The sequence below is a fragment of the Cyprinodon tularosa genome, unplaced genomic scaffold (assembly GCF_016077235.1).
Source record: "Cyprinodon tularosa strain WSP-4 unplaced genomic scaffold, ASM1607723v1 ctg455, whole genome shotgun sequence".
NCBI lineage: Eukaryota > Metazoa > Chordata > Actinopteri > Cyprinodontiformes > Cyprinodontidae > Cyprinodon > Cyprinodon tularosa.
The window spans coordinates 69,695-91,597 of record NW_024039180.1 but is presented as its reverse complement, the minus strand read 5'-3'; the positions used below and the strand labels follow the sequence as shown (position 1 = coordinate 91,597).

The window sequence follows — 21,903 nt, the reverse complement described above, 5'->3', positions numbered from 1 at the left end:
AGAAGCATGACCAGGTGGTCACGCACAGGAGCAGACAGGATCAGGTGCAGACAGGCAGGCATAGTGGAAGAGGGTAGCCAAGACAGGACGTAGGAACCGGAACTTGAAGCAGGACTTTAAACTGGTCTCCTCCCTGGAGCCAGGCTTACTGGATAAAAACTGAACCTCCCCCCATAATGAGCCAAAGACCCAGAGGACTCCGCGGGGGAGGAACAGTGGACGATCAGGAGACGAGACAAACACTAAAATCCTCTTTCCACTGGCAGCTAGGATCCAGGACATGAACCAAATAAAAACTGAACAGAAAGACTGACAGAGAGACAAGCAATGATCTGGCACTGAATGCTCAGGCTGAACTGAATATAAACCAGAGGAAACAGGTGAGAGGAATAAATTATAATTGAGGCAGGGAGGGAAGAGGGCAGGTGAGAGGAATTACTAATTAAGGGAGAGCAAACAGGCCAGATCATGACACAGATATGTATCTAATTTAGGACCACATAAGTGGTTGGGGTCTCACTGGAAAAAAAATTCATCTGTTTTGTTTGTGAAAAACTCAGATAAACTTTGCATATGGGAAAAAAGGAGACGTGGGTGACTTCAGGCTGCAGTGTGAAGGTATCCTGAATGGTCTGGAGTCTGTTCATCCTTCCTAAAGCAGAGCCTGATCCCCAGTAGTGAACTGATTCTGATGCTGTGAAGTTAAAGGGTATTTCTACCCAGGTTATATTTCATAACCGGCTAAATTATTCAATTTAACTTGTTGGAAATGATCCGAGTTCTTTTGATGGAGATGCAACACCTTGTTCTACCCGCCTCCCACACATCCTCTAAAGTGGACAGTACTGTCCTCTGGGTCAGGATGACCGGCTGCTAAAACCTGCCCCTGGTACCGAATGTTCAACCGGAGCTGAGTAGACCTTCTACCTGGACTGAACTGTTCCACAGAAAGAAAATGTTTGCTAAATGTAAAGACTTGTAAGATTTAGACAAAGAAAACACAAGGAAATTATAAATGGAATAATAACAGAGAGACAGATGATTGAGATCTATTTTCCAAAGTTCTATGGTTGACGTATTGGACGTATTGGGTGCGGCCCTGGGGAGCTGCAATACTCACTGTCTAGCTGCTTCTTAATTTTGAGGGTCACCGTCTCTCCGGCCATCTGAAGCAGGTGGATGGCTTCACTCAGCGGTTTCCCTTTGAGACTCACGCTGTTGATGGCCAGGATCCGGTCACCTACATGAATAGCACCTGTCCTGGACACACACACGAACAGCGATCAGGTTAGAGAACCTGTTCTTGGGTAACTACCTTCAATAAATCTACTAAAACATTTGGAGATGCTCATATTTGTGCTCTGACTTAACCCTTTATAGGGAACTCAGTGAAGTGTGTTATTAGAATCCAAGACAAGACCTTATTAGCTTTGTGACATTCAAAACATATTGATATTTTGATGTCAAAAATGAATGTCAAAGTAAAAACAAGAAACGCCAACTTCCCTGAATATATTAAGAAAAATAACAAAAGGGCTTCTTTAAGAAATTCATGAAAAACTCTCGGAGAGTGAAAGAAACACATTTTTGGGGGTAAAAAATACATATCTAAACTTTTTAAACTTAACTTTTTAACTTTTCAATTAACTTTTTATCTTTTTTTTCAACTTAATTTGCAGTAGGTAATATATCATTCAAGGGCTCATGCCAAAATAAGATGTACAGCGATGTAGCAGTATCTTTGCTGAAATGCTGGATATAGATCTTGTGCTTCTAGACCTCACTGAGGGACATGGGGGACTCCATTTGTAAGGGGTATGCGAAGGATCAAAAACAGTAACTTGCCCTACAGATAAAAATACAATCAAATCACTATTACTCTTAATTTTAAGGTTATTCACATTTAAAGGGGCCTCACAAACTATCTGCTAACCACAGATCAAAAGCTACAAAAACTCAGGTCTAAGACTGGGAAGATAGAATGAAAAATGATGAATAAAGACACTTTAAAGGTGGCGGTTCTGGCTTATTATTCCATTTAAAATCAATCATGAATTTAACCTTTACTTTATTTGACCTACTTTGAAAGATGTAATTTATTTGCTTTTGTTATCTTAATATCAGGTATGAAACATTTACAACTGAGTCAATAAAGGCGGATGGATATGATGTGTACTTAAGGAGGTACTTTATACAGTCAGGATCCATCTACCTGTTCTGAACTACAGAAAGGGGTTAAAATGAAAAAAACTTTCTTACAACCAGTGAATTTACTCTTAATTTGTGCAGGTAAATGATATTATCTGCCAATTGAATTATTATTTTACCCTTGAAATAAGATCAATTGATTGGATGCACTACAAATGAGGTAATGGAGGCTTTTCAAACATAAATCATCTTAGTTGCATGTTGACTAACTTAATGGAAACTTTTTTTTTTTTATCTTTTTGCTGTGTGGTTAAGCAAATCGAATAAAATTGACGGAGGACGTTTTCCACGGGCCACAGACTCTGGGTGGGAAGGTTTCACAGTGAGGCTCTGTGAGCGGCCCCAGCCAGAATCAGCTGGGTTTCTCCTCACTGTGAAGCAGGTGCTGTTGTGACCTGCATATATTCACTAATACATGTTTATGACTCAGCCAAGCCATTAGGTCATTGTCTGCTCAGCCCTGTTGCTATGGCAACAGGCTGCCAACCTGGCTCACATTTCTAATCCGACATCGCCATGTGTCATATGACACTGGGCTGGTGGTGAGGAAATATTTTCTAGTCAAAATATCTGCACTCGTTCATCTTGATGAAAGTAAGCATATTTTAAAGATATTTAATACCTGAGGCAGAAAAAAATATATGAGTTTATTCATTTTTACACCTTTGGTTTGAAGTGCTTTATCATCCTGATGTAGTTAGTCTGACACTAGAAAGAAGATGCAGAGACACCCATATGATGACTCCAGGGAAGATATACACTATATTGCCAAAAGTATTTGCTCACCCATCCAAATTATTGGAATCAGGTGTTCCAATCACTTCCATGGCCACAGGTGTATAAATTCAAGCACCTAGGCATGCAGACTGTTTTTACAAACATTTGTGAAAGAATGGGTCGCTCTCAGGAGCTCAGTGAATTCCAGCGTGGAACTGTGATAGGATGCCACCTGTGCAACAAATCCAGTCGTGAAATTTCCTCGCTCCTAAATATTCCACAGTCAACTGTCAGCTGTATTATAAGAAAATGGAAGTGTTTGGGAACGACAGCAACTCAGCCACGAAGTGGTAGGCCACGTAAACTGACGGAGCGGGGTCAGCGGATGCTGACGCGCATAGTGCGAAGAGGTCGCCAACTTTCTGCAGAGTCAATCACTACAGACCTCCAAACTTCATGTGGCCTTCAGATTAGCTCAAGAACAGTGCGCAGAGAGCTTCATGGAATGGGTTTCCATGGTCGAGCAGCTGCATCCAAGCCATACATCACCAAGTGCAATGCAAAGCGTCGGATGCGGTGGTGTAAAGCACGCCGCCACTGGACTCTAGAGCAGTGGAGACGCGTTCTCTGGAGTGACGAATCGCGCTTCTCCATCTGGCAATCTGATGGACGGGTCTGGGTTTGGCGGTTGCCAGGAGAACGGTACTTGTCTGACTGCATTGTGCCAAGTGTAAAGTTTGGTGGAGGGGGGATTATGGTGTGGGGTTGTTTTTCAGGAGCTGGGCTTGGCCCCTTAGTTCCAGTGAAAGGAACTCTGAATGCTTCAGCATACCAAGACATTTTGGACAATTCCATGCTCCCAACTTTGTGGGAACAGTTTGGAGCTGGCCCCTTCCTCTTCCAACATGACTGTGCACCAGTGCACAAAGCAAGGTCCATAAAGACATGGATGACAGAGTCTGGTGTGGATGAACTTGACTGGCCTGCACAGAGTCCTGACCTCAACCCGATAGAACACCTTTGGGATGAATTAGAGCGGAGACTGAGAGCCAGGCCTTCTCGTCCAACATCAGTGTGCGACCTCACAAATGCGCTTCTGGAAGAATGGTCAAAAATTCCCATAAACACACTCCTAAACCTTGTGGACAGCCTTCCCAGAAGAGTTGAAGCTGTTCTAGCTGCAAAGGGTGGACCGACGTCATATTGAACCCTATGGATTAGGAACGGGATGTCACTTAAGCTCATATGTGAGTCAAGGCAGGTGAGCAAATACTTTTGGCAATATAGTGTATGTTGGAGATAAAAGATCTCTGACTCAGCATCAAATGGATTCTGGTTCAGCAGGCTTTTCTAACAGCCTGGATGTTGGTAAATTTATGCTATGCTGGATTTATGGTGCTTCAATAAACAAACAAACAAAGAGAAAGAGATTTCCTAAGGACCAGTGTTGCCAATTTAGCACTTTTGATGCTAAATGCAGCGCCTTATCGAACCCTCCTAATGCCTTTATATCTAAAAAGCACCTAGCGCCAAATCTAGCAATTTTTTTTTTCTGTGCAAACGAAGACTTTGGCGACAAAAAAGCACAGAACTCTGTCCTCCTGTGTGAGACAATTGCAGGCCTAACTTCCTCCCTTTCTTTATCCACAGTCATGCAAAGCAGACTGCCTGCGCTGATGCAGGGAACCGGGGGGATTTACCATTTGGCAATACAAGGCAGTTGCCTAGGGCCACAAGTTCCTGGGGTCCCTATACAAATCTGTACACATATGGTTGATACATCTATTCCTTATTTGTGCACATTAATTATGTTTTTAATGAAAATCCTTTTGCTAAAATGCCAACAGAGCGCTTATAATATTAAGTGTGTCTGAGCCCCCCCTCCAGTGTCCACCATATTGGATCAGTCCATTTGCTGCACATGTTCAGAAAGGTCCAAACAGACAGCAGCAAACAATTTAAAAAACAAATGATGCGAAGAGCAGGGTTACCAACTTAGTGCATTTATCGCTATATTTAGCATTTTTTCGGACGCCTAGCGCCAAATCTAGCAACTTTTTTTTGCTACGGGAGACTTGGGCGACAACAATCTAAAAGCAGCGAACTCTGCTCTCCAGAGCAAGTAGATTGCTAACCCCGCCTCCTGCTCTCCTCCTGCTTGTTGCTATGATGCGTCTTTGCTCAGCAGCTTCCCTTGTTGTAAACCAACCAATCAGCACTAGCTCGGCAAAGAACTCATGCTCTTCCTCAACACTGAAGTCCTCAGACATTTTTCTTTCGTTGTTTCTTTCTTTGCACAGGTAAACAGCACATTTCTTCTTCTACGCTTGCATTATCGGCGGAGCAGACGCTGAATGCGCACTTTCATCTGGTTTGGTCTGCCGCGGTTTCCGTAGACTCGTGAACGAGCTTTAAGGAGATCCTATACACTACTGTTTATGCTCTAAAAACATTCTAAATGACTTCGTTTCGAGTAAATTCTGGATGCTACCCACTCAGGACACTTGGAATACATTGGACGAGCAGTATGGAGGAATATTGACACGTTTTTTGTGGACTTTTATGGACCTTTCTGCCTCGGGCGCCATAGACCTCCATTATTTGAATGTCAGCAGACAGCAAGAAGCCTCCCAGATCTCCAGATGCATTTGAGATATCAAAAAAGTACTCCAGAGTGTTGTTCAGCATGGGGGTGAGTAGAAAATGAAGGCTAATCATGTTTTGGGTGTACTATTTCTTTAAGGAATGTACTGAAACTGAAGGGGGGTTTTCCCCAATACTTCCTGAGTGATTATAATACTGAATATTATTTATTTGGTTATTATTCATTGTTTTAAACAGGGTTAGCCAATAGATTAATAATTCATATCATAATCACTTATCACGCTAAGTTTACTCACAGGGAGGATCCATAATCAGATTTTTATTTTCAAAGATCTCTCACTTGGAAAAGACACACATTTTTTTACATTTCAGAAATAAACTTGATTCAATAAACTTCAATATTTTCAAGCTAAACCTAAAGCCTATAGAAATGTTTGAAATAGAGTCGTCCTGTAAGTGTTTGTAGAAGCAGAGCGTCGTTTGGGAGCGTTTCCAGCATGTAGTACCTCTCTGCCAGGCCTCGCTTGGTCAGGCCTGATATAGTGATGGGGTCAAAAGGCTCCTCTGTGCCTGAGATGGTTATTCCCAGAGGGCCTCCGTAGCGCTTCAGCTCCACAGTGTAGATGATGCTGCCCGACGTCTCCTGCTCATCTGCAAACACACAAACCTTTTCTAATGTTTCAAGTGTGAGGAGAGGACGGCGGCGTCTGGTGTTTGATGCTCATCTGATATGCAAACGCAGTAACAGTGGAGCTCTGCTGCAGAGTCACTCTGAACCGCTAACACGCACACACACCCCCACATACACAGCTGTGGAAGTAGGTCAAAACTCTTCTCAAGACTACACTGCTGAGGAAGATGCAGTTTCCATGGGAACAAGAGAAATTCAGCTCCCCATCGCACCGAAGGAACACGAGCTGTGCAAATGAATGTGGATGTGAGCGTGCAGGAATCAGGCTTCATGGCAGCCACTGATCAATCTGATTCTCGTGCCTCAGGATGAAAACTCAACATGAATCATAAACAGGTAAACTTACAGAAACACTGCCTGAGAAAGGAGCGCAAAAAACAACAAAAACAATCCATCACAGCAGCCATTTCACTTCAACAGTCCATTAAACCCTAAGCAGTTGAAGGTGCTTTACATAACTTTAAATATTCTGCATTTTTCTGGTCCATACTTCCCCCAACAATAACCAGAGGATTAAAATGGCTCCATGAGTGAGATTATGACACAAGAAGAACATGAAGAAGAACAACAAAGATGGAGTCTGATCGTCAACAGTCAGATATGAGTAAATGTTGGCGAAGCTTCCAAGCCATGAAGGGAGCTGCTCTGAGGGAGGAACCTTATTCGGTTAGACAGCTGCTGCTTTGGCCAGAATAACTTCACCGTCCTGAGTTGACACCGGACCGCCACATCACCGCTTTTCCTCGTGCAAAAGCTCTGTATGTCTTGATCCTTTAAGGAAAGAGGCTAAACAGACCCTCAGATCTAAGGCCTGCTGAACGGCCTCATGTTTCTTTATTGATCTGTTTCTGCTCAGGCCTTTGTTCCCTGTGCAGGATGAGGACTTTTCAATGTCTGCTCAATTTCTCTTTCCATGTCTCTGCTCTGCTGGGGATCATTGTCCTGCTGATGAGTCAATCGCAGGCCAGGCGTCAGCTGGGTCACACTGGACCATCCAGTACTTTGCTACAGAGAGAGTTCAGTCCTGAGGCTGTGAAACACGGCCAAAACTTCCTTCACTTTCTGCAGTGTTTGGTTTACAGTCGTGCAGACGAGCCAAAACTACAGGGCTCTAAAGAAGTTATCTTTGTTTGATTTTTATTTATTTTTTTCTGCTGCTTTGAACTCTTTAGTCCGACTAAATCAACTTAAGAATTTAGGTTTAGATTTGATCAAATCTGTTTTTCTGCTCAGGATATTTTTCCCCCATTTCAATTCAATTCAGTTTATTTCTATAGCGCCAATTCACAATACATGTCATCTCAAGGCTCTTTACAGTTCAACCAGATCATCCAGTCAAGTTAATTTAAAGTTTTAGGAAAACCAGTTGATTGCATCGACTCATTGACTCAAATACAATCCCTCACACTAAGCATGCTTGTAGCGACAGTGGAGAGGAAAAACTTCCTTTTAGCAGGAAGAAACCTCCAGCAGAACCAGACTCAGTGTGAGCGGCCATCTGCTGAGGCCCACTGGGGTTCAAGGAGACAGAAGCAGAGACACAAAAAGCAGCTGTAAAAGGCGGCCCCATCCAGGAAACACACAGCCAGGCAGACGAGCTCCGAGCCAGCTCCCATTTCAGAGGATGAAGAGAGCACATCCAGTTAGTCACAGTCAGAGAAACAGGACTACACTGGAAAACAGGCTGATCTCCAACATCTATAAACAAAGGTGTTGATGGCAGCAGCACAGCTGATATTTCTCTCCAGGATGGAGTCACAGCCAAACAGGAACAGACCAGATGAAGCTACTATGAGAAAAAGCAGAGATTTCTAACTACAAATGAAGACTTTAAACTTTGCAAAACTATAGAAAGAGGAAGTATTGGCTCACAGTAGGACCATGAGACAGAGGATATATCTTTCTTACACAGCAGCATCCCAAAGGAAAGCAATTTCACATTTCTTTTAGGTCTCTGCTTTTAGGAAATGTGTATTTCCATAAATGATTGTTCTGGTTTCACTCACATTGTTACACTGATGCTGTTTCTAAATTGTGGAGCATGGCTCCACCTTGTGGTTAAACACAAGTTTGCAGCTCTAAAAGAACCTAATGAGGAATCTGCACCCAAAACAAACAAAAAAATGAAAACAGAAACTGCTTTTAAAGCAAGGAACTGGTTTCTGATTTTTCTTCAGGAAGGACAGAATTACCGGAGTTGTCCTCATCTTTGCGTATCTTTAGTTTGACCAGTGCCTCACACTGCTGCAGGATGTGCTCTGCGTCTTCTTTGGAGCAGTTCTCCAGCCTGATGTTGTCGATGGCCAGAAGCTTATCGCCGGGCTCCAGGGTTCCTGTTCTGAAGAAGAGTAGGAATGAAGGGTGACCAGAGGAGAGAGAAGCAGCCTCCTTTTGTGTTAATCAACTGGCAGCAGAATCAATGTGCTGTGAAGATGATTCCTATGAATAAATCATTTACCTGTGAGCCATGCTGCCTTTCTTGATGTCAGAAATAATGAGGGTTTCTCCGGGCTTCTTGCTGGCTTTAAAAGTAGAGCAGGTCACATTAGAGAAAGGAAAAAACAGGATTGTCACTGGCAAAATAACATTATCATTATATCATTAGAACATGAGCAGCAATGGTAAAAAAAAAAAAAATGTTTATATCTGAAAAGAAAGGTGTTTAATTATTTATAATAATTCCTGATCAAAACATCATCATTTTCAGGGTTTCAGTTTTTTCCCCTATAAAATCATCTTCTCTGGCTGAGGATGTTCAGACCAGAAGATGGTGCCACAGCTCCATTCTGTGTCTCAGACATACAGAGCAATACCTCTTATATAACAGCAGCACTGATCTCTATTTATTCACTGGATCGCTGATTGCCCGTTGGTAGTACAGGGTTGAAGTGAAGCCACCGTCCGCCATATTGGTACTCCCTAGTTAGACCGGTCTCAATATAAACAATATGTGCGCTACAGCATCGACCAACGATGATCTCATTTTCAGGGGGACTTTTAAAATAAAGATAAATTCATTACTTTGACACACACTGGCTGTTTCATAGCATCAGTAGATGACTTTACTCAAATTGCATAGTCATTAGGAAGTCAATAAAGTCTATAAATCATGTACACACACACATATACACACATATATATATATACATATATACATAGATATACATATATATACATACATATACATATATATACATACATATATATATATACATTGAAAAGTCCTTATTTTTGTAGGAAAAGCACTGTATTCTTCAATGAAGCTAACTTTAAACTAGTCTTAACTTTAAAGAAATACACTCTATACATTGCTAACGTGGTTAATGACTATTCTAGCTGCAAATGTCTGGTTTTTGGTGCAATATCTACATAGGCGTATAGAGGCCCATTTCCAGCAACTATCACTCCAGTGTTCTAATGGGACAATGTGTTTGCTCATTGGCTCAGAAGGCTAATTGATGATTAGAAAACCCTTGTGCAATCATGTTCACACATCTGAAAATTGTGAACAGCTCGATTGGCATTTGCCACAGAACACTGGTGCCCTGTGCTTTTTCACAGATGAGAGCAGGTTCACCTTGAGCACATGTGACAGACGTGAAAGGGTCTAGAGAAGCTGTGGAGAATGTTATGCTGCCTGTATCATCGTTCAGCATGACCGGTTTGGTGGTGGGTCAGTGATGGTCTGGGGAATCATATCCATGGAGGGACAAACAGACATATACAGGCTAGACAACGGCACCCTGACTGCCATTAGGTATCGGGATGAAATCCTTGCAGCCATTGTCAGACCCTATGCTGGTGCAGTGGGTCCTGGGTTCCTCCTGGTGCACGACAATGCCCGGCCTCATGTGGCGAGAGTATGCAGGCAGTTCCTGGAGGATGAAGGAATTGATACCATTGATTGGCCCCAATGCTCGCCTGACCTAAATCCAATAGAACACCTCTAGGACATTATGTTTCGATCCATCCGACGCCGCCAGGTTGCACTCAAGACTGTCCAGGAGCTCAGTGATGCCCTGGTCGAGGTCTGGGAGGAGATACCCTGGACGGCATCTGTCGTCTCATTAGGAGCATGCCCCAACGTTGTCAGGCATGCATACACCCACGTGGGGGCCATACAAATGACTGAATACCATTTTGAGTTGCTGCAATGAAATTTCAGCAAAATGGACTAGCCTGCCGCAACATTTTTTCACTCTAAATTTAGTAGTGTTGTTAAGTTCAGCCCTCTGTAGTTTGATAATTTTCATTTCCATCAAATGATGTGGCATCCTACATCACCCAGTCCGTATCAGTATGCCCCACTGAGATCTAGTGTGTAAAGTGTTCCTTTAATTTTTTGTAGCAGTGTACATATATAAACATACATATATATATACACACACACACACACGGGTCAAATGTTTGAGTTGCTTTTTTTCCTGTCAAGATAACATGGAATATAAACACTACAAAAACGACAGCGTCATCCACTTAATAAACAATTACTACATTGACATTTCACAGTGAATTTTTTTCTATTTACTCTACTTTCCATTGTCTAACAATAGACACAAAGTCAATGGTCTGAGGTAGCCAGACTAATGTTATGCTACAAAGTATCCTATAGGATACATCGGCTTATATGTAGATTTTCTTGGTTAGTTCATCCACTGACTATGAAACTACCTGTGGAACATCTTCCCACAGCCAGCGAACTCCTACACATATGGGCATTTTTACTGCATGTATCTGTGGGAGTGGGGAGTGACAATATGGACGTTAGCTTCACTTTTTTTGGGCAATCAGCAATCCAGTGAATAAATAGAGATCAGTGAACAGCAGCTACATCTTACTCCGTTAAAGAAAGGAAAGCAGACACAATTTATACTAGAATCTAAAATGGGCGGGGCGGTGGTGGAGGTATGGGGGGTTAAATATACCATTAAATTGTAAAATGTGTCATTAAATGAGCAATTACATTTAAAGTCATTCAAAAAAAGAATTTATTTAAAATGAAAAAATTACACCCTAAGTTTCTAAATATAAAGTTATTTAATATGTTTGATGAGTCGCAGACAGAAATGTTTGTGAGGATCAGGAATCATCACCTCCGCACAATTATTTTTTTTTTTAACTCTACATTGATTTAGATTTTTATTATTTCTAGAAAAAATGAAGGAATTGTATTTTTAAACTTTAAACACATTCCAAACTAAATTTCATTATTAAATTAAATTGTGTCATTTTAACTGTATTCTAATTATATTTCAATCTGAAAAACTCACAGAGAGAGAAAGATGCAATTAGAAGAGTTTATTGATACGATAGTTTGAACTTTGGCGCTCAGGCCTCGGCAGGAAACGTAAAACGCTGATTTATACTTTAATGCAGATAAACTGATGTATGAGAATAAGGATATTCCCCCCGGGCCTGAAACTGGTGGTGGAGTTTAGATAGATGAAGTTTGGTTAATCCATAGAGGCTGGTATACAGGGTGATGCTTGAGTTAGATGTCACTGAATGAACAAAGTTTGCATAAACTGTCCATGAAGAGCAAGCATGAAGCGACTGTGGAGAGAAAAAACTCCCCTTTGGGAAGAAATCTCTGGCAGAACCAGGCTCAACGTGGCGGTCTTCTGCCGGACCGTTTAAGGTGACAGGGAACTCCATGAAAGTCTGGAGGGAGTACACACTGGAGGTGAGGTTGAAGGAGCATCGAGGAGGAGTCGGATGAGCTTACTACAATGGTGGAGAAGGGGATGGAGGTGGGTTGTCTGAATCAAAGTCCGACATAGGAGCGATGGATCTTGTGCTTGTTGAAGAGCAGGCCTAGAGATGATTTGGAGTGGCTTTAAGTAGAGTGGTGGAAGATGATTGGGCAGCGAGGAAAGTGGCTTGAAGCGGGTTGGCTGCGTCGGAGGCGGATCAGCCTCAGATTGAATGGAAGTAATCAGAGTTTCTTCAGTTGAATTTCCGCCTTAGCTTCATAACGGGTCACTTTACAATTCAGTCGTATAACTAACAAAATATTTAAAAATATATTTAAAAAATACCTCAGGGATGAAATTACAATGATTGTAAAAGTGTAGTTTGAGAACCTCTAAACTACTATTCTATAAACTTTTCTATAATGTACAGTGGGGCCAAAATGTATTTAGTTAGCCACTGATTGTATAAGTTCTCCTACTTAGAATAATGAGAGAGGTGTGTCATTTTCGTCATAGGTACACTTCAACTATGAGAGACGAAATCCAGGAAATCACATTATAATCGCATTTTAAATTTTATTTGTATTAACTCAAGGGGGATAATTAACTTGCACACCTATACTTTCAGTTTTATTTAAAAAAAAATAAAAAATAAATAAAAAATAAATTCAGTTCCACTACATGATTGCCCCATCTTATATCAGAGAACTGATTGTTTATTATGTCCCTAACAGAGCAATCTGCAGGTTTACTAGTGGTTCCTAGAATTTCTAAAAGTAGAATGGGAGGCAGATCTTTTAGTTATCAGGCTCCTCTCCTGTGGAACCAACTACCAGTTTTAGTCCGTGAGGCAGACACCCTGTCTACTTTTAAGGCTAGGCTTAAAACTTTCCTTTTTGATAAAGCTTCTAGTTAGAGTGGCTCAGGTTATCCTGAGCTATCTCTATAGTTATGCTGCTATAGGCTTAGACTGCTGGAGGACATAGGGACCCCTTTTTACATCATTCTGCTTCATTCTATCTCTATTCTCCCACTCTGCAGAATCTGTTAGTTCAATCTCTAACGTTCTGCTCTCTCTGCTTTTTCTCATAGTAGCTTCATCTGGTCTGTTCCTGTTTGGCTGTGACTCCATCCTGGTGAGAAATATCAGCTGTGCTGCTGCCATCAACACCTTTGTTTATAGATGCTGGAGATCGGCCTGTTTTTCAGTGTAGTCCTGTTTCTCTGACTGTGACTGGCTGGATGTGCTCTCTTCATCCTCCTACATGGGAGCTGGCTCTGAGCTCATCTGCCTGGCTGTGTGTTTCCTGGAGGGGCCGCCTTTTACAGCTGCTTTCTGTGTCTCTGCTTCTGTCTCCTTGAACCCCACTCGCCCTTGGCAGATGGCCGCTCACACTGAGCCTGGTTCTGCACTGGAAAAAGATCTAGAAATAACTAAAAATTTCTTAGATTGACAATATTATTTACCATTAATTTGAGAAGGTAAAAAAATGGTAAAAAAATGAGATAGTTTGCCAATTGAATGAGTATTTTTACTCTTAAAATAAGACAATTGGATAAAATGCACTTGATATAAGACAATGGAGTTGTGTTTTCTTATTTTAAGTGTAAATTGTCTTGTTCCATTGGCAAAATGTCTCTTTTACCTCCCCAATCCAAGAACAAATGCACTTATGTTAAGAAAAAAATTAGTTATCTAGATTTCGATTTTTCCAGTGTGCTGGAGGTTTCTTCAAGGGAATTTTTCCTCTCCACTGTCGCTACAAGCATTAGTGTGCTTAGTGTGAGGAACTGCATTCGAGTCAGTGAGTCGATGCAATCACTGATTTTCCTTAGAAAACTTTGAATCAATTTACCTGGATGATCTGGTGAACTGTAAAGTGCCTTGAGATGACATGTGTTGTGAATTGGCGCTATAGAAATAAACTGAATTGAATTATATTGATTGTGTCCGATTTATTGATTCTTCACCAAAAAATTAAGATTTCATATCTTTAAGTCTGAATTGTGGAAAAGGTTGAAAAAGTTCCATTAGTTCAAGAGTTCTTTATACACCATGTCTTGTTTTTCCTGCAACTACGGTTTTAAAGGTGTTCTGCATAACACCCTCAGGCAATAAATAATTTCCCTGACAATATTGAGATTTTAAAAATGATTAAATGTGTGATAAACAAATAGGTGGCGTGTAGCAATCGCTTCTTCCTTTTTTATTTTCCAAATCCTCTTCATTAACATGAAATATAGGCTAAACCCTGATGATGTCTAGCTCCGCCCCCTCAGCCCTGTGGGGATAACTTTCACAGGAACATGTTAACCTGGCTGTGAAGGCAGGCGGTTTATAAATTATATGAATTTAGTTATTCCAACTATGAACTAATTAGAATAACCGTCATAAGAACACCACTGTAGCCAAAAGCAAACTTTTTACAGGAATGTTTAGTTTATTCCTACCACTGATGGTGAGTCCTAGTTCAACTCCTCGTTTCTTTGGCAGCTTGACATGGAAGGTCCCACTGCTAGGCACCACGGACTCTGGAACAGAAACAGATCGTTCAGGATCCTGAGACAAAACCACAGTAAAAAAAAAAGCTCAGTGAATTTATCTAATCGGACATTTGAAATGACAATTAATTCATTTAAAAGGTGATTTTGTTAAAGGACAAGTCCGGTCAAATTCAGAATTCAAACTTCTGAAAGTACTTAAATATAAAATTATTACATACTGTTCAATAAATGATAAGTGTTTTTTAATAAAGAGTAATTTTCATTTGAATGTGCTTTACTGGAGGCATCCATGTTTGTCAAAGAACACTACTGCCACCTACTGGTTAGTGACATTATCATGGTGCGGTATCGGCTGTTGATCAAGTCCCAGTGCTGTATCTGGTGTTTGTCACAACGCGCTATTATCCAAGTCATCTTGAAAGCATTCTTCTTCCAAATGTTGGCTACATATTACGGGTTTTTTCTCTGGCCAGAAGTTCGATGGCAAATCCTCCCTCTTCAAGTTGGCGATCCAACGACCAACCCGTCCGTGGGGGATCATTAATCGGGAAGGTGAAATAACTGTTGTTTTTGTTTTTGTTACTTTTCCCCGATGTATTCCAGCATCCAGCTGCCATGCACGTGGGCATTGTCAGTTTCACTATAGCTCTGGTGAATTTCAATGGTGAAGTCCTCTGGAAATCTTCAATAATTGTTGTTGATTGCAGATGTGTCTAGTAGTTCCCATTGATTTAGCTTGTAAAGCGGGGAGAATGGCGCTAGGCTTACCGCACCGTGACGTCACTGCTGGAAGATGGCAGGAGGGAGGGGCTACTATATTTGGGCAAAAATGGCCGCTCCAAGACTAAGTGATCGTGACGAAAATTATTATTTCCATTTTTTTTCTGATTAAAGTTATATCCATTAAATCCCTGCAACATATTAGTTTTAGGTATAACTAATGATCCCTTTCCTTTAAACTAAAGATCTGTTTAGAGACAAATAACGGGTGTAAGTTCTGCTGTTATTTAACGTTTAGTAAAAATCTATGAGATCTGCTTCTGCTTTAAAAATCTTAAAAACCCTGAAAGTTTTCACCCTTTATTGAAACACAAATAATGAGAAATAACATCCATATTCACTAATAAATGAAAATATATCAGTTATTTATGCATCATTGAGATCAGTTCGTTCAGACTCCTTCATTTGGAAAGAGACCATCTTTTTATTTCTTTTTTAAGATTTTAAAAACGAAAAAATATACACTTTCATAAAAAGAGGATGGTTACATATGTTCCAATAAGTAATTTTTTGACTTAATGTAAAGAAAAAATAGTAATTTACAAGTACTTATTAAAAACATTTAATTTCCAGGAATAAGTAAATTATTCCATGAAAGATACAGCATTAACCATTATTTTTTAATACCTTATATTTAAATAAAATTTTTATTATAAATAAGAAAGACCAAAGAGCTACAGGTTGCATATATATACAGCATCACAGTGTTTATATTCCTAAAAGCAAACTTTTTAAAGATCTTTCAAATTAAACTATCAAATTTTGCTGGGAATTTGTAAACATACATGTATTTTCTCCCGTCAGTAAATATGGCAACAAATGATCTAAAACAGTTCAAGCAGCTTCCAGACTTTTGCTTGTGTTTTATCTGTCAGTCACTGTTTTACGACCCTGGAGACGTTTCAGTGCTTTTTATGCAGTCTTACGCACACACACAAAAAACTACTAAACCTTTCCCATCGCCCAGCTTGCCACAGGTTTGCCTGCTGTGTCTAAAAGAAGCAGCAGCAGCAACCCAGACTGACAGCAGCCCATTGGCTAATTGGCATCACATGTAGCCTAGTGCCAGACGATCCAGAGGGCTTTACCGTATTAACAGGAGAAGCGGCGCAAGTGAAATTAGACAACATACTGTAATTTATAAATGTTTTAAATCAGGTTGGGTCTTGATTAGCCAGCAGGTGGGTCCGGACCCTGGTCCGCTAATCCCTGACCTCAGATGTAGTGCGTCCAAATTCCCCAGAGCGGTCTCCAGCTCCGCCCCCTGTGCAACCTCGATCTGCACTGGGCTAAGCTAAGCAGACTTTTTGGTAAAGTGTTTTACCATTACAATTCATTACTGTATGTCAGGTTTTGGGTATTCCTTTACAAAATTCAGTGATTTCTGACAAACAGAACGATTTTAAAGTCTATTCTCTGCGGTACGTGGAGCCAGTGGGAGGAATTTAGAACTTCGTTGATGTGTTCTAACTTCTCAGTTCTAGTGAGGATGCAGGCAGCAGCATTCTGATCCTAGTCCACACGGAGGGGCATAGAAACCCATAATAATGTCAGTTTGTGTGGAAACTTTGCAGCAAAGTCCTTATTTGCACTTTGACCAAGTATGAGCATAAGGCGTTAAATACGATTGAAAACTTATCAGAAAATCCTCCACAGATTTTTTTTCCTTTCCACATGATAGAAGCACATAAAACAACACCTGTTGATTTTACAACTTAGGTCAGCTTGCTTTTAACTTTGTCTCAAAGAACAAAATGATAAAAAAAACATGTTTTATGAAATATTTTAGATAAAATGTAAGGATTATACTTTTCAGTAGCGAGTTCAAACTAGAAATTTTGTCAATAAACAAAAGAGTTTTTTATGTCTTCTTGTCTTTGTTTCCTATTAATAAGTTATTTTTAATGATTTTAAAATCTTTGAAATACATACTGCATTATATATATATATATATATATATATATATATATATATATATATATATATATATATATATATATATATATATATATATATATATATATATATTTTAGATTGTCAATTGATAGATTTGTTCATTTTATTTGAACCTTAGATTGAGATTCTTATTAATAGGCCGTTGAGTATTTTCTACAATTTATTTTTGAAGAACGTACATGAAGATTGTTTCACACTCAGCTGCTTTTTTTAAATGACTACCTTTCTCTATATAAATGAGAATTAAAAATGTATCAATTTCCAAACAAAGTGATTAAAATCTAACCAGTTTGTTGGTTTATTTTTTTATTAAATGCATCAGCCTGATGTGACACGACAAGTGCTGAGAAAGTTCCCTAACTGAACCCAGGCTGTTCTAGTGGAGTTTAAGGCCTCTTAATGGGACTATGTCCTGCAATAACAAGCTGCGATTATTTTAGTTATCTCTGCTGGACAGTGCAAACATTTTTCACACTTGTAGTGAAAAGAGTCAAATAAAACAAATGAAAGGAAATGAAGTTCCTGGTGCGTTGGAAGAGGAAACGTGTTGGAGACATTTTGCCACCTCACAAACCTGCTACATCAAACTCGACCTCCAACGTGACCTTATTGGTCAATGCAGCGTCACGGAGGAGTTGATTGGCTTCCTCCAGGGTTCCATCTTCTGTGGGGATTCCGTTGATCGATAAAAGACGATCTCCAACCTGCAGCAGGCCACACCTACAACAGTTATCAAGGTCATGTCAGGAAGACCGGACACAGACGCATCAAGTCAGTATCAACAATATAAACATAGAGAGGACTGATACAGAATGTTCAATTTACAATTCAGTTTATTAATATAGCACCAATTCAAAACACGTCATCTCAAATCAATCTTTGCTCTGTTATGAATTATTTTTTTAGGTTTTCTAGAGGAGAATTTGTCTTTGCAGTCATCTAGGAGTTTTTTCTAAAGATAAAGGAACATTGCTCAGCCCATTTCATGTATACATAAAACAGAATCCTACATTAATTTAAACCATACTAACGCATAAGTATGTGCACAGCTTTATCAGCTGGAAGATTGATGAAGATCTGGTCTGTGTTCAGTCATTTCTTGGGAAAATATAGATGTTGTGCTCGTTTATTTTCCAGTTGGTTTATTTTGATCAGTATAGGTTGATCATCAGAAGTTTTTTTGGTGCCCATCAGTTTCTGAGGTTGTGGCGATTTGGACAGGGGCGGATTTAGGACATTTGGGGCCCTAGGCAAAGACAGGCAGGGGATCCTCTGAACTGAGAAGACAACACATAAAATAGGCAATCATGCAGATACAGAAATTATACTAGAATAGACATCCATTATCTGTTCTAGGTTGTGTCCCTCTCTGCTTGTCCCTTTTCTTCTTGTTTTCCTCTCTATGTTTTGTACTCAGCTGACTTTTCATGCTGTCTCTAAAGGAATGAAAGATTTTTTCCAAGCACTAAGCTCACTTAGCTGATTGCTCCTTCCTGTGTTTCCAAAAAGGCAAAAGTAAATAATCCAGTCCTGCTTTTCACTGTATACAAGCCATGATCTGCTTATCTGTTCTCCATTTTTCATTTGGATGAAATAATAGCTGCATGAATCATGACAGCAGAGAAGATAGAGGAGAGCAGGAGGCGGGGTTACCAATCTACTTGCTCTGGAGAGCAGAGTTCGCTGCCTTTAGATGTTGTCTCCAGTAGCAAAAAAAAGGCGCTACATTTGGCGCTAGATGCTTTTTTGAAATAAATGTGCTAGAGGGGTCTGAAAAGTCGCTAAATATAGCGATAAAAACGCTAATTTGGGAACACAGCTCTTCACATACTTTGTTTTTAAATGGTTTGCTGCTGTCTGTTTGGACCTTTCTGAACATGTGCAACAAATGGACTGGCAGGGTTGAGACACACTTAATATTATAAGCGTTCTGATGGTATTTTAGCGAAATAATTTTTATCAAAAACATAATCAATGTGCACAGATGAGAGAATAGTTGTATTAACCATACTTTGGGCCCTAGGCCTGCCTTGTATTGCGTAATGATAAATCTCCCCTGGATTTGAAAGCAGCTCAGATTTTTAATCGTTGGCTCTGTGTGTGTGTGTCAAAGGTGTCTCTGTGGAGAGCGCACTCCTGTCGGGTTTTCTAGTTCAAACAAGAAGCCAAAAAAACAAAACAGAAACAAACAACAAGCTAAATTTTCTGCTCAGTTATTGTGGCATAATTTTTCTTCTGAATCTTCTGGAACGGCTCTGCTCATTTGAACTCCAGGTCTTTACAGAATCTTTGAAGCCTAAAAAACAGAGTTTCTCTCCAGCTTAAGAGTCCTTCGAGGCAGACAGCTGTGATTTCGAATTGAAAGACGTATACTTATCGATTCCTCCGGCATGAGCAGGAGGAAGCAAACTAATTAGTGTTTTTAGCGTGGGCGCTAATGGAGTAGGGGAGTGTGGCCTCGGGGTGTAGAAACACACCCAGCACTCAAAGAAACAATTCATAGGATGGAAACATCAGCCAGTAAAGAAACACAATGGATAATAGTTTTTAACCACCTTATGCAAACAAAGTTGTGTGGAAGCCAGCGACAGGAAGCACCAACCAACGTGCACGCGTTTCACACTCGCATCGATATTTGGAAAACCCCTTTAAACTGAAAGCACATGCTTGCACGCCTACGTAGTCGATCCCAGTTGCTCCAACACCACACATCATTCTCACACATCCTCCCACTCAAACACCAACATCTCAGCACACATTAGAGCCACACTGAATAACTCCACTAATGCAGCATTAAATCAATACATCTGCACACAGAGGCATTAACACAGCAGCAGAACAGCAGTGAAATACATCAGAGCAACAACAGGAATCTGTCTTTGGAGTTCAAACAGGCAGCTGCATACTTTAAAGGAATAGTACACCCAAAACATGATTAGCCTTCATTTTCTACTCACCCCATGCTGAACAACACTCTGGAGTACTTTTTTGATATCTCAAATGCATCTGGAGATCTGGGAGGCTTCTTGCTGTCTGCTGACATTCAAATAATGGAGGTCTATGGCGCCCGAGGCAGAAAGGTCCATAAAAGTCCACAAAAAACGTGTCAATATTCCTCCATACTGCTCGTCCAATGTATTCCAAGTGTCCTGAGTGGGTAGCCTCCATAATTTACTCGAAACGAATTCATTTAGAATGTTTTTAGAGCATAAACAGTAGTGTATAGGATTTCCTGAAAGCGCGCGCCTGCACGTTCACGACGCTACGGAAGCCGGCAGACCAAACCAGATGAAAGTGCGCATTCAGCGTCTGCTCTGCCGATAATGCAAGCGTAGAAGAAGAAATGTGCTGTTTACCTGTGCAAAGAAAGAAACAACGAAAGAAAAATGTCTGAGGACTTCAGTGTTGAGGAAGAGCATGAGTTCTTTGCCGAGCTGAATGCGCACTTTCATCTGGTTTGGTCTGCCGCGGTTTCCGTAGACTCGTGAACGCGCTTTTAGGGAATCCTATACACTACTGTTTATGCTCTAAAAACATTCTAAATGACTTCGTTTCGAGTAAATTCTGGACGCTACCCACTCAGGACACTTGGAATACATTGGACGAGCAGTATGGAGGAATATTGACACGTTTTTTGTGGACTTTTATGGACCTTTCTGCCTCGGGCGCCATAGACCTCCATTATTTGAATGTCAGCAGACAGCAAGAAGCCTCCCAGATCTCCAGATGCATTTGAGATATCAAAAAAGTACTCCAGAGTGTTGTTCAGCATGGGGGTGAGTAGAAAATGAAGGCTAATCATGTTTTGGGTGTACTATTCCTGTAAATCTTTATTTTGGTTAAAGGAACCAATCTTCTAACTGGCTGAACCTGGCTGAATAGGTGAGGTCTTCTGTTCCCCTGTAAAGGGGTGGGGGTTGCAATGATAGCGGGAAGGGATCAACTCAATTGCTGCATTGTACGTTCTTGTTTTCTTTTTTATTTTGGACAAAGAAAATAGGTGGTTTGAGCGAGGCATGAAGTTACGAAAGAAAAAACAACCTTAAACAGATGGAGTGGATTTCAGCTTTCAAAAACCTACAATGAAGCAATTTAGTTGATTCCTTCCTGCTATCATTGCAACCCCAACCCCCATACAAGGGAACAGAACACCTTGCCTATTTAGCCAGACCAACAATTCCCTTTAACAACCCCCCTTTCAGAGACATAGACAGGTATGGGGCATTACAGGCTAACAAAAGAAGCCAAACGACCCCCATTCCAAAGGGGTGGACCCGTTTGTCCGGTTCAATTTGCATTTGTTTTCTAAACAAAAACAAGGCTTTGTTGGGCTACTGTATAAAACCCTGAACTCAACGCTATTTCTGACATTTTGAATTGAAAAAGCTTCCTGGATGGGAAGCGAAACGTCTTCAAACTTGTAAAGAAAGTCCAGTGGATTGTTTTGAACTTTTTTGGAATGGCTATGAGCTGGATGAATGAGAGTCTTCACCAACCTTTAGGAAACAACATTTCAGCAGGAAATGAAAATTCTTTTCAAAAAGCCTCCATTTTTGTGTGAAAAATATGCCTGTTTGTTCTCTTTGGTTCCATGCAATTTTCAAAATCTGAAATGTGTTTCTATGAGCTGCAAGTAGAAAAAATCCAACTGACTGGATTGAATTTTACAAAGTAGGGTTTTTAAAAATCAATCATGTATTTTTATCCATTGTTTTCTGTAGTTATTTTCTTTCTGTATTTTAAACATTT

General features: G+C 40.4%; 1 protein-coding gene across 2 annotated transcripts in view; it reads right to left on the bottom strand.

Moving 5' to 3' along the window:
* The window catches only part of grip2b (glutamate receptor interacting protein 2b), a 108,737-nt gene that overhangs the window by 20,364 nt on the left and 66,470 nt on the right, over positions 1-21,903 (bottom strand). For both annotated transcript variants that reach the window (XM_038300751.1, XM_038300752.1), the window contains exons 13-18: positions 17,729-17,874; positions 14,365-14,445; positions 8,679-8,742; positions 8,413-8,558; positions 6,036-6,180; positions 1,121-1,260 (exon numbers count right to left, since the gene is read on the bottom strand). In XM_038300751.1, the coding sequence (XP_038156679.1) occupies positions 1,121-1,260; positions 6,036-6,180; positions 8,413-8,558; positions 8,679-8,742; positions 14,365-14,445; positions 17,729-17,874 (722 nt within the window). The remainder of the gene's footprint in view (positions 1-1,120; positions 1,261-6,035; positions 6,181-8,412; positions 8,559-8,678; positions 8,743-14,364; positions 14,446-17,728; positions 17,875-21,903) is intronic.